General features: G+C 23.6%; 1 protein-coding gene across 1 annotated transcript; it reads right to left on the reverse strand.

The window, feature by feature from the left end:
* Positions 1-4,708: 4,708 nt before the first annotated feature.
* Positions 4,709-12,921, reverse strand: LOC145829592 (uncharacterized). The gene is made up of 10 exons (XM_082937431.1): positions 12,819-12,921; positions 12,198-12,234; positions 11,606-11,845; positions 10,994-11,114; positions 10,475-10,645; positions 9,847-10,066; positions 7,638-7,815; positions 6,127-6,344; positions 5,604-5,743; positions 4,709-5,170 (listed from the first exon to the last, which is right to left on the reverse strand). The coding sequence occupies exons 1-10, from the start codon at positions 12,861-12,863 to the stop codon at positions 5,014-5,016; spliced, it is 1,527 nt and encodes a 508-aa protein (XP_082793557.1). The 5' UTR covers positions 12,864-12,921; the 3' UTR covers positions 4,709-5,013.
* Between the last annotated feature and the right edge of the window lie 340 nt (positions 12,922-13,261).

Below are 13,261 nucleotides of genomic sequence, written 5' to 3' on the forward strand. Positions count from 1 at the left end.
TTGTAAGCTCCATTATTTTTTTAAGAAACTTAGTTGTTTTATATAAAATAAAAATTAGTTGAATTTTAAAATCAAATAAAAAAGTTTTTTGATGTTTTTATTTAGTCTAAACCTAAAATGTCATATCTACAAAGCAAGACAAATCGTTTAAGATATTTTTATCTAAATTGAATAAGTATTGTAGGCTCCATTATTTTTTCACGAAATTTAGTTGTTTAATATAGAATAAACAAGAAAAAAAATTGTTGATCTTTTAGGTCAAAAAAAAAGTTGTTGATGTTTTTATTTAATCTAAACCAAAAATTTCATATCTACAAAGCAAGACGAATCGTTTAAGGTATTTTTTGTCTAAATTTAATAAGAATTAGAAGATCCATTAATTTTTTACGAAAACGTGTTTATAGCGAATAAGTGTTCAAAAATGCGAGTATCTGATTTTGAATAACTGCGAAACTTTAGCTTCCCGACATTGCCAGTTGCTACTCTTCAACTAAATACTTATGTAGCTAAAACTAATTTGAAAGAATAATGTTTGTTACCAGAAACTGTGCACGAAAAAGTTTTTTTATTCATGACTGACAACATCTATATAAATATCATTGGTAGACTCAATTTTTTTGTGCTTATACTACTAAAATAGGTGCAGTTTGCAGAACGATATATATTCTGACAATTTAAATTTCGACCTTTCATATTTGGACAATTCTGAAATATTTTTTTTTTGAAAGCTATAAACAAAAAATAAAAAACTTAGCTTTTTAAACGACTATAACTTATCTCTATTAGCAACTATTTCATTTTTACTTAATAATCTTTTGTAATCGGTCATTGGGAATATATTAAGTTTTTTTATTTATGCTACTTTTTGTGGTATGGTTGCTTAGATTATTAACAAAAAGTTGAATTGTTTAAATTTAAACAACTTTATTCTTAATTACTACTTAAAACCTGCTTGGGTTAACATAGATGAAAAGCACTTTTAGCTTAAATAAAGCTATCATAATTTTCCGCTTAAATTTCCACTACTGTCCTAGACAAGATGTTAAAATATATCCAAGCGGTGTGAAACTCAACAACCAAACAATTTTTTTTGTGCACTAGATACTAAAACAAACTATTTTGAGCGCTATTTTGTCTTTAAATAAACAATACTCTATAATGTTTCTTTTGTTGCAGTATTTAGAAAGTTAATCTATTTTTGTTATTTTTCCAACTGTTAACCACGGTTTTTCAATTTTACTTTGACTATTAAAACTATCAAGAAAAATAATTTAAAATAAACTGCGCTGATTAATAGTTATCTTTTGAATAAAAATATTTAAAACACTATAAAAGGAAATAAATCTTTTATAAGTAAGTTTTGTTACCTCTGACTTTTTTTTAAACGCTTGCAAACATGAAACAAAGTAAAAATAAACTTGATTAACGTTGAAAACTTGTTGTTAATATATTTCTAAAATAAATAGAATAATTTACTAGCCGCTTATCGATAATTATAAATAAGTGTTTTACATAACATAGTTAAGAAAAAAAGTTTAACAACGCACTTGCTGCTTTAATCTTTATTGAAAACATTTCTTAGGAAATGTATTTTTTTAATTTATATTACTAAAAGTTTTTTTTAGTTAATAATTGTTGTTTTTAAGCAAATTAGTAGTATTTAGTGTTATGTTTAAATATACTTTATATTTTGTTTTTTGTATAAACTATAAATAAAGTAATGCAGTACTTTACAAATATATACTCACTGTTCTATTAATGATTTTTAAGTCAACTTTTATTTATTTTAAGTTATCTTTTTTTTTACTTGAGTATGGATTGAATGCTTGTGTTCAAATTTTGAGTTTGATGGGTTACGAGTAGAAAATTGAAAATTTTTTTTGTAAAAATTTAAAGGTAAGGATAATTTTTTTGATCTTAGATTCAAAAAGCATTCCATTGCGGTTTAAAAATACGTTTCATTAAAATTTCATTCAGAAATTAATCATTTTTAACGTAGACAAATATTGTTATAGCAAAATTTAAAGATATAAACAATTATAATAAAATTTAAAACTTATATTTCTTGAACATACCATTTTTGAAAGTTGTTAAAGTCAACAAATTATCAGATTAATTAAAACATACTGTTAGTATGAACTTTTTACTAAGATTTTTATTCAACAACTCTTCGTACTAAGCATGCAGTAAATAAAAAACATTTAGTCAAGTGCCACAATAAATGAATAATGAGTTCCATTAAATTAAAGATTTGAGAATTATAATTAATAGTATAAAAAACAGTTACATGAAGTTTGAAAAACTATTAGTTTGAAAATCTCAATAGAACTTAAAAGTTAAGTAAAGAAAAATTCTTAATAGTTATATTTAACAAATTTTAGCTTTAATTTAAAACTATTACCTTTAAAAACACATTTGGCATGTTTTGCTGCGGTACATAGGGATACTGCAAGTTCAAGCTTTATAAACATCTAACTTTTTCCGAATGATTTTCAAAAATTTTGGCAGATAGTCGATCGAAAGTGGATAAAGCTTAATTTATGCGACAGTTTATCACAATACTCTTTAATGCGTTTGGTTTATTAATTGAGGTACATAATATGTACTACATATATATCATTTAAATGTACTTGCTACTTTCTTTTTTGAGTTCAAAATCTATTTTTAGAAAATCTAAGCTTTTTGGAGAAAATTGGTTTCAACAGTTTACGAATGCCTAAACCTAAATCAAAGTAAGCTACCAGTGTATCATCATGAGCAAAGGTCATACTTAGTAAAATGGTTATTTATATTTTTCAACTTACTATAAAATGTAAACGATTTAAAAAGTGCATTCAACTGAAATGAAATTTGTTTCAGATTTATAATTTTTAGTTTAAAATATTATGAAAAAAAAGCTTTACATAATTGATTTAAGCATTATTTTGATAAAATTAATTCTAAGTTCATAACGGAGTAAGTTTTAAACTAACAAGTTTTTAACTATAAAACTTTTAAACTAAACTTATTTCACTGCATCGAAGAATTAACGAAGTATTTAATTACCTTGCTCGAAATATTACCTTTATTAATTTATCGATCTATAGTAAAAGTAAGGAAAAACTAACAAAAAACTTAAATTGTAAGTTGTGTAAGATTTTTTTAGAAATTTTTATCTTATTTTATTCTATAACTTTATAGCATTAAAATTGTAGTCTTTTACTTAAAAACTTTTAAAATTATCAATTTAAAAAAAAAAACATACTGCTTTATTATTTTCCGCGAAGATTTCAAAACTTATTACCAAAAAGAACAAAGTTTACAAAAAAAGTATATGCTAATACCTAATAACCCAACAAATAAACAATATCCAATAGCAATAAAATATTAAATAATAATTTATTTTTCTTAATTTTATAACGTTTCTCCTTTGTAGTTTTCTCATAGTTTTCCTTAACTTAAAACCAAGTTCAAACTCCGTAACTAATTTATATAGGAGAAAATTCTAAGTGAATAGTTTGGACTACTAGAAATCTATAATTTTGTTTAATGTATACATAAATAGTGCTTATGATATAGTGTTTATATTTGATTTATAGTTCTTAATATGTTAGATTTAATGCATAAGCTAAAATAATTAATAGTGAAAACAAACATTTTTTAAACCGTTTTGGGATTGGTTTTATGCACGAAGTTTTATATAGAAACAATAAAAACTTCATTAAAAAGCTAGATTTTATACAACATTTACGAGTGTTTATGACATTTAAGTCATATTTAAAAAAGTTTTTAATAAATTAAGTTTCTAAGCTGTACTTTTGCAAAAAATAAATTATAAAATATCTATTGTCTAATGTTAAAAAGAAAATTGACATGACAATTATTAAGTGATATTTACTAAAGATTAAATAAAATTTGTGTATGGGTGTATTATTACTAATAACACAAAATTCATTAAAAAACAGTAAAAAAATATGACAAATGTACGTTTTAGGCAGAATTTATAAACAGTTTGGTTAATTTAAAATGAAAAATAGTTGTTTTTTATAAATATTATACAAAAAAGAGCTTTTTTCGAAAATGTTTACAATTGTTTCGGAACTTAAATGCTACGTAATTATTACGATTTTCTAAGAAATATTTTTAATTTTTTAAACAAAAGTTTAACATATTTGGTTTTGTGCAGTTATAATTTTGACAGTTTCTCGTGATACGTCAATAAAATGCATTAAATGACTAGATAGTAACTACGTAAGTTAAACATCTTAAAACTATTTTTTTGGTCCCCATCCAATTTATTTTTAGTTCAGCTAGTTAAAGCTAAAAATTTATTATACTTTTAATCAAAAAAAGCAAATATTTAATGAATAAAAATTATATTTTTAAATTTCGTTAAAGTTTAATCAAAAAAAAGTTGTTTTAATTTTATTTGAACTGTGATAAAACTTTTTTTTTAATAAACTTTTTTAACTTATAACTACTTGTACAAGATTTATGAGCATAGTCGTAGTACTAGCTTGAATTCTCAACAACTATTAAAATAAAAAAATAAAAATAAAAAAGAGAACTAAGTAAACTTTTAAAAATATAGTTAAATATAAACTGTGTTAAACTCCATACTTATATTAAACATTTCTAATATCTAACTATAGTTAAGTGTGAAATCAAGTTTATACCAGTATAGTTAGATTTTCAAGTTTTATTTTTTATTACTTAGGAATTTATTTTCGTAAGTTATATAAAACACGTCAAGATTAGTTTATAAAAGCATATAAATTATACTTTTAAGCATAAGAATTTTAATTAATTTATTTTTGACTTGTTTTTCATTAATAATGTCTAAGCTTTGAAGAACATATACAAAAAGTTTTTGAAGAAATAACAAAAAAAAAATATTTCAAAAAACTTCATAAACCAAACTGTTTTTATAAGATAAATAGACAAGACCCATTAAAATGTTAAAAGTGACAGCAACTGGTAGAAAAGTTTGAATTATGTCGATGAATAACAAAGTCATTGCAAGGTTTTAAAAATTCAGGATTTTGAGGAGTTGCTAGATGAAAGTCGAGTGGACAATCTTGAAGTAGTTTCCATAGTAACTGTAGATGCAGTGTTTAGTTGCAAGTTGTTCGGTTTTTTACTTGGAGATTTTTTTAAGTTTATAATAGACGGTTTTCTCATGCTCCTGAACCTATAAAAATAAATAGAATATTTAACTATAAATGAAGGAACAAACATATTAAATTTTTTATACAAAACTAAAAAAATAAGTTTTTTAAAATAATTAATGGAATCAGTTTCAACAAAAATTCTAAAAATCAAAAAAGTTAGACATGTTCCTTTTATAAACAGCAATAAAATTATTCTGAAATTTTATACAACACAAAATTTGATATTTAGTATAATTAAGTTGATTCAAACGACTGTAATAATTGATGATATTATTTTGTTTATTTATAACTTCAACATCACCAAAAAAATTAAAAAATCTATTTAACACGTAGAGTCGTTAAAACACTGATTAGTATTTTAACGGAAATACGGTAGATAAAACATAATATGGTACAAAAAAAATAAAAAACTTTACTATGTTTTATTAATAAAGGTTTTGTTTTTATACAAACCTACTAATTGTAGTGCTAATGAACGATGAAGATCTGATTCTTTGTTTTTCATATGGAAGACAAGAGTTAAAGAAGGGACAACAAATAGTAAGAGAACGGAGGATGTCATAGTATAATACTGATAATTGAGACCTGAATTCCTATGAAGCATTAAATAGATTCGTTGGTAGTTCTTTTTAAAGGTAACATAAAACTTCTCTATAAACGTAATTAAGTTGAGTTTTAAATATCATAAGTTGAAAATATTTATTAATGTAATAAGTTATTAGTATAATTAATTATGCTCATATTATCATAATAAAATAATCTGCTAGCTAAAAGTTTGATAAGTAAGGTATTATGTAATTTTTCTCACTTATTAATCAGTTTAAACTTAACCTTCTTAAATATATACCAAAAACGGCAATATAACATTAAGTTAGGTTTAACAAAAAACTAAAACAGTTTTGTTTATAAAATATACATTATTATTCATAAAACTACTGGTTTTATATAAGTCGTAATAACTATCAAAAAAACTTACCTTGTGAAAGAAGTTATACACAATTATGTTTGTAAAAAACCCAATTGAATATACAATAAAGCAAAAGAACAATGCAGCTCCTGTCGATCTATTTTCGTACAACTCATTAGGAAAGCTTGAAAGTACAATTGTCATTAAAGCGATTGGTAAAACAGATATTGTGTACGTTGTGAGTAAAATTACAACGGTTTTTACTAACTCCATGTCTGGTTTAATACCTGTGGTTTTGTAAATAGAAAAATGTTTAGTTTTTAAGTAAATAAAAGTTTTTTAATGTTAAGTGTCTAGGTTTTTACAAATAAAAAACTCAGAGTTTTAATAAAATCACTCTTAGACTGGGACTTTTTAGTACTACCAGAGTTTATGCTGTGACTATCTGGATCTATATTTACTAATAATATGAAGTAATTGTATTTATCTAGTTTTAAAACTTAGAAGAAAAAAGCAGTGATTTAATTTAAATTAATGTTTAAAAACAAACAACTTCGTAAAAACGTATGTTATTCTCATCATGATAAAAAACTGTTACATGTTTTGTTAGTTTTTTTCATTATTGCAAAGATAATTTCTTATTGCTATTTGTTTCAGCTACATACTACTTATTATGTATTTTATTCCCTTAGCTATTTTAGTTTTCTTTTATTTTTTCATTTAATTATTAACTTTAAAATTTTGTTACTGGTTGTTTTTAAAAAATATATCAAACTACATATTTGTTGTATCAAACTACATATAACTATAAAAAACTATATTGTTGTCCTTGTTGAGCAAATTCAGTTTTAGTACGTTTTTTTTACAGTAGGATCTCCAGTCGTATTTAACTATAATTTTTATGACAACTAACTCTTATAATTACTTGTTTATTTAACATGAAAAAGTCTTAGTATAAAACAGCTTTATAACATGTCACTACTTTTGAATAACCTATAACTTTAAAGTAAAAAGTTGCAAGTGTAACGATTAAACTTTCCTAAGGAGTTAAACACCTCAAAGCAACTTAAACATTTTCGAGGATAAATCATTTAGGGTACACAATTTTGCAATTTCAGATTTAAACATCGCTTAACTTAAAATGTTTTATTGATTTATAATTTATTTTTTATACAAAATCGAAATTTAGTTGTAATAGCTCAGATCAAGATATTAAAACACCTTACTATCTTAGACAAGACTAACTAATACAACTTTTTTTAAACAAGTTATAGCCAGCAAGTTGCAAGTAACTAATAACTTCATGTTTTTCTAGTTTCTTTAGTAAAAACACTTAAAAATCATTGTAGTGTTTTTCTTTACGACTATTTGGTCTTGATGTAAGAACTACGTACTGTACTTAACATAAATTCTCTTATACAGGGTAGTTGTTTTAGTTTAATAAGGTTTATAAAATATTTTTTAATGCACGAATACATACAAAGTTTTATATTTTTTAAAATACAAATGCTACAGTTTTTTTGAAATGTTTATTTAAAGTTAAAAAATAACATTTTAGATTTAGTTATATTAAAACTTGCTTGAAGTGTTTGAAGGCCTTCTCTTTTGTGATTTGTTTAAACTTGATATCAATTTGTAACTATGGACTCCCATAATAACAGTCATGACCCAAGTTGCAACAAAGGGTAAAATCCAAACTAGAATACCAAACAAGAAAAAATGAAGGTACTTCAATATAGCTTGTGAGTCTTCTCTACCCTAATATATTTAAATAAAGCATTTAAGTCAAGTATTAAAGAGTAAGTTTTTTTGTAACTTTAGCACAATCTTTGCAAACATTTTGTATAGATAAAAATATACTTTATATTAATATTTTTTCAATAGTTGTCTACCGGATCCGGATATTAGAAAACAAATGCTTTACTAATTTTAATAATCAACTATGTATTTTATCAAATAAAAGTAGTTTGTAAAGTTCTGAAGGTTTATATTTTTGGAGGTATACAGCTTTAACTGATAAAACTTAATTGAGATATATAATTTTTTGTTATATCCTGCCTGGTAATAATTTGTGGACCAGCTCTAATACAAATCTTAATGCAATATTCATATTGGACAACAAAAATTTGAAACAAATAATCAAAAAAAATTAAAAAGTATGTCGTTTAAACTGTACTTATCAAATTAATATAACTATAAATAAAATAAAATTAGAATTGTGATAACTAAATTTTACTTGTAAATAGTATAGATGTGCTTTTTACTCTAGAAATTAAAATAAAAGTTCTCGATTTAATAATAACGAAAGTAATCAATTTAAGTTTTGACAATAAAATTTAATAATTTAAAGTTATTTGCATTTATAAGTAATAAAAAGTTTTGATTTTTGTTTAAATTTCTGTACTTTTAATTCAAGTTGAAAAAAAATTTGCTACGTCAATTTAGTTTAATTTTAACTTAGTATGATTGAGTTATAATTGAGGTAAAGAATTTTGTTTTTTATCCTAAAAGTTCTTACATAAAAGTTTAATTTTTTTTTCTTATATGTGCTTGAGCTATAAAAAAAAGGTTTTTAAATTTCAAGCACATCTAATACACAAAGTTTAAGATATTTTTAAGCGTACGTAGGTAGTATTTTTATTTTGTGAAAATAAATTTGAAGTTCATGTAATAAATCCGTAACTAAAACTTTTATATCAGACATTTTAATTCAGTCACTTTTATAGTAGTGCGAACCTATTTCCAAACGAAAGGAGTGATTATGTGCAGTATTGACGATCATAAAAGTTTCTATATACTGATATATATCTGCCCTTTGGCCAATAATTTTTAAAGAAGTTAAAACTTAAATTTTTGCAGATGTTTTTAATTTTTGTTTTATTTAAAAAAATAGCAATCTTACTTATTTAAACTTAACAAGTTGAGCTTAAAGTAAAACAAAGATAAGATAAATTTTGAATTTAAAACTTTTTTAACTGCTTTTTCAAAATATAACTTATCTGCCGAAAATACTGAAAAAAAAACGTGAACAAACACATGTTCAAAAGATATACTTGACAGTTAACCTATACCAATTATCTATAATAGCTACGTTTTTTATATGACATTTAACTAAATTGTTTGGAAGGCACAACAGCTTTTAACGATTTTTTTAAAACTTCATTTAAGATATTTTTAATAGTTTTAGTCTGCAACAATTTATGATTGATGATGAAGTGTTTCAGTTTTTAGCAAATCTGCCTAAGGGATATTGCTTTTGGTACCCACTGTGACGTTTTGTCAAATCAGACCTGACGCTAAAAGCTTTTCTAAAATTACCAGTTTTGACAACAACTTTTATACTTATGTTTTTATGTTAGAAGTCTATCTATATTATTTTTTTTAGAACTAATAACTTTAGATATTTACAGTTTTTCTAAAAAAATGTTTTCAAATGTTTTATTTCGTTTGAAAAAGTTGTATATAGTTCATAATATTTTATTTTTGGATAGATTGTTTTCATAAAGGATACTTTTTTATTATCTATAAACTTTAGCTGTAGTAGCAAGTTACTAAAAACATTAACTATTTAAACCATTTATTATGTATTTTAGTTTGGATATTTTTGTTTACGGTTTTGCTTTAATTAAAAAACTAGATCAGTTGTAATCTAAATCCTGTAAAACTCGTTTCTCATAATTTTGCTGATCAAAACTAATATGAATAGTTCGCTAATTAATCAGAAAAAACCATATTTGAATAAAATTTTCAAAACATTAGTAAAAATATAAGTTCTTAAATAAAACTAACTGGAATAGGTTTCAGCACGTATGTCATTGTGAAAGCAGGATTCAGTAACGCAGGTGTAAAATAGTCATCAAGTACAGCTGGTAATAATGAAAGAACAAACGATATCAACCAAATAGTAATGACACTTCTCACGGCCGCTTTTTTGCTCATAATACTGCCAAATTTGTAGCTCAGCGGCCAACGAATTGATATAAAGCTATCGAGTGATAACATAAAAAGGCTGTTTAAAATAAGTTAAAGCTATTAATAAATTTCTTCAATTAAATAAAACTAACATTAACTTTTTTAGTTTAAACTTAATGATACTTTTATATATTATTTTTATTATTTTCTATAAGGTATATAAAGTGTTTAAATGTTTTTTTTTAAGTTATAAAACAGCTATATTGAATTTTTAAAAAGTTATCCATTTATAGTTTTGAAAGTCTTTAGAACATTTTTAATTTGAAAAAAAATTATAACGCATTTTTATATCATAACGACTAAGTCTTTTAAACTTTAACTAAACTTACTAAGTTCACTATCAAAAAAATTTTATTTCAATGTCATTAAAAAACTCCGTATCTTTTAGTTTTTGTACATTTTTAAAAGTTTAGAAATACGATACTAAATATTAAAGTAAAAAAACCTTAGGACAGTGACTACTGATGTGAGTATACTCAAGGAAGAAAATATCTTCATATAAATTACATTTACAGTTGTAGCTCTGGTAATATTTTCATCCATAATATATATATTTAAAAAATTTTCGTCAATATCTCCAACATGTTCCCATCTTTCTAGGTAGTATCTTTCCATTCTAGATTTTGCAAATAAATTGAGAGTTGTTTATAAAATTTTAGATGTGTGTAAGTATAAAAACTGTTTTTATCTAACTGCTTCAAAGTATCTATTATAATTTGTATGTTTTATTAGAACTGAAAACTAACGTAATAAAATTCTTTCTAAAAAGCAAAAGTAAAATAAATTGTTAAAACTGCTCCTACGAGTAGGAACAAAATCTAAAAAAATACATAAAAGTATAAATGCTTTTCATACTATGAGTACTTAAACATAAACTACTTCAAAAAGAAGTAAAAAAACCCTATGTTTTTTTTAGTGTTACTTTTTAAGTTTAAAAATTAATTAACCAAAGTCAACAAGTTACCTTTCAATTTCGTCAGCTTTTCTAACAATAGGTAATTGTAAGTTATCTCTTATATCAAAGAATATGTAGTTTGTGATATTGTATACAACTGAAGGTAGATACAATCCACTGTATAATAGCTCTGTTTAGTTTAATAATTTTTTAGTACAAAACAATAAAAACTGGTGTTTAAACTATTAATTAGTTTCGATGCAATATTTGTTTGTTTTTTTAAATTAAAAGTTTACTAATATTTATTATTTACATTATTTCTAACTACTGCTTTTTCTTTGCTTTTACTAGATTATACTTCGACTTTATGTTTAAGTTTGAATTGAAAATTTTATATTGGGAACAACAAAAGCTTACGTTTTATACATCTAAAGCGCTTAACTTTACTAGACTACTAATGAAAAGTTAATTTTGTTATAACAACTTTACTATTTAAATAATATACGTGCTAATTTACTATTTTATTTCTGACCGGTTACTTTAAGAAAAAATTTGACCTTATCAAACGTAAGAAAAACGTTCAGAAAAGTAAAAATAGTATTTGTTACAGTCTTATTTATAAAACAATTAAGATTTTAGATCAAACTAAACGTCGTGTTAATATGTAAGAAAAAAACAAACGAGCAAAAGCTAGGGAGAGCTTAAAACATCCAGACTGCTTTCTAAGGCTTCTATTCCTTAATATAGTGGCTACAACAGTTGAATTAAACAAAACGCTGATAAGGATCAAAAAAATAAGTCCGATTGTAATAACGATTACTTTAGTGTGATCACATATCACTTGATTGGGGTGAAACTCAGTAGCGTTAACAAAAACTTCATATGGAGCGTAGTCACAGCCTAGGAAAGGACCAAAAGCAACTAAAAAAGTTATAGAGGTATTTAAAAACTAAACGTGTTTTTACTATTACTGTGTTTTACTTTTAACTTAGTATAGTAGTTATTTATACTAAAAACTGTTTACTGTGTATTTTAAATGTATAAATTGTTTACTTTTTGTATACTCTCGCAAAGTTCAGTCATATACAGAATTATCTAATTTTAATTCTATTTAAACTATTAAAATAATTTCAAAATCTTTAACTATATTTATTGAAACTATGCTTTTTTACTTATGATAACTTTGATAAAAAAATTAAATAACATTTTTTTAAATGCTATAAAAACAAACTTTATTACTTTTACTGACAGCATTAGTACAAAAGATACTTACCTGAGTCTGAAACACTATCTCCAACACCTAAAAACCTCTGAAAAAAATATTTTTTAAGCAAAATTATAAATGTTAAATAATAATGCTTAAAAGTAAGTTGTTTTATTGAGTATTTTAATATTTCCTTTCAAAAAAAAATTAATAAAGTATACCGTTTGGAAGTCGGCGGTCTTCACTGGGTGCACTTAAGCACAGTAGTACGCATAGAAATTTATTTACTGTCTGGTGAAATTAATATGGTATAAGATTATTTTTAAATGACGTTTGCTTTGGTGTTTTTTTAATAGTTGCAACATAAACAAATGTTCTTAATACGTTAGTTTTAATTTGAGACATTGCAAACATAAAAAAATATATTTTATAATAATAGTTTGTACTTTTTGTAGCCTATTGTGCACAAAATTTATTTTTAGTAATTTACTGTGCACAGTTCTAGAAAAACTTATGCTTTATGATTCTGATTCTGACTACTTGTGCAAAAAATCAAACCAACATTTTTCTTAAAACCATGTTGACAAAAAAATATATTTTTAAGTCGTACATATATATAATTGGTTTTTATTAAACAAAGCAATAGCAATGTACTTTTAAACTTTGTATATTACTGAAACATACACTTACTTGATTTTTGTATATTCTTTTTACTTTGTCATGGTTATTTATCATTTCTTAAATCTTTTCTATGATTCAGTAAGTTTTTTTTACTTTAATAATGTTTTACACTGTAATAAAAAAAAAAGTTTATTGTAAAATATTTTCTTTTATGTAAGCAAAAATATAAAAAAAAAAAAAAATTGTATATACAAACCACATTAATCTAAACAGTTTTCTATTCAGAACTAGCTTTTAAACTTATCAATTAAAATTAACAAAATAAAAACATAACACCAAAAGCAAAGTATCACACATGTCTAAATAAAACTCAAAATAATAAACATTACAACGTTTAGTACTTTTTACTATTACATAATTACTATTAAATCAATTACACAAATATAAACAAGTCAGAAAACAAAGGAAAATTGTAAGACATTAAAATCGTTTAGTCTCTAACCACACAAAAC

This window comes from Thalia democratica, chromosome 2 (assembly GCF_965202585.1).
Source record: "Thalia democratica chromosome 2, ktThaDemo2.hap1.1, whole genome shotgun sequence".
Lineage (NCBI taxonomy): Eukaryota > Metazoa > Chordata > Thaliacea > Salpida > Salpidae > Thalia > Thalia democratica.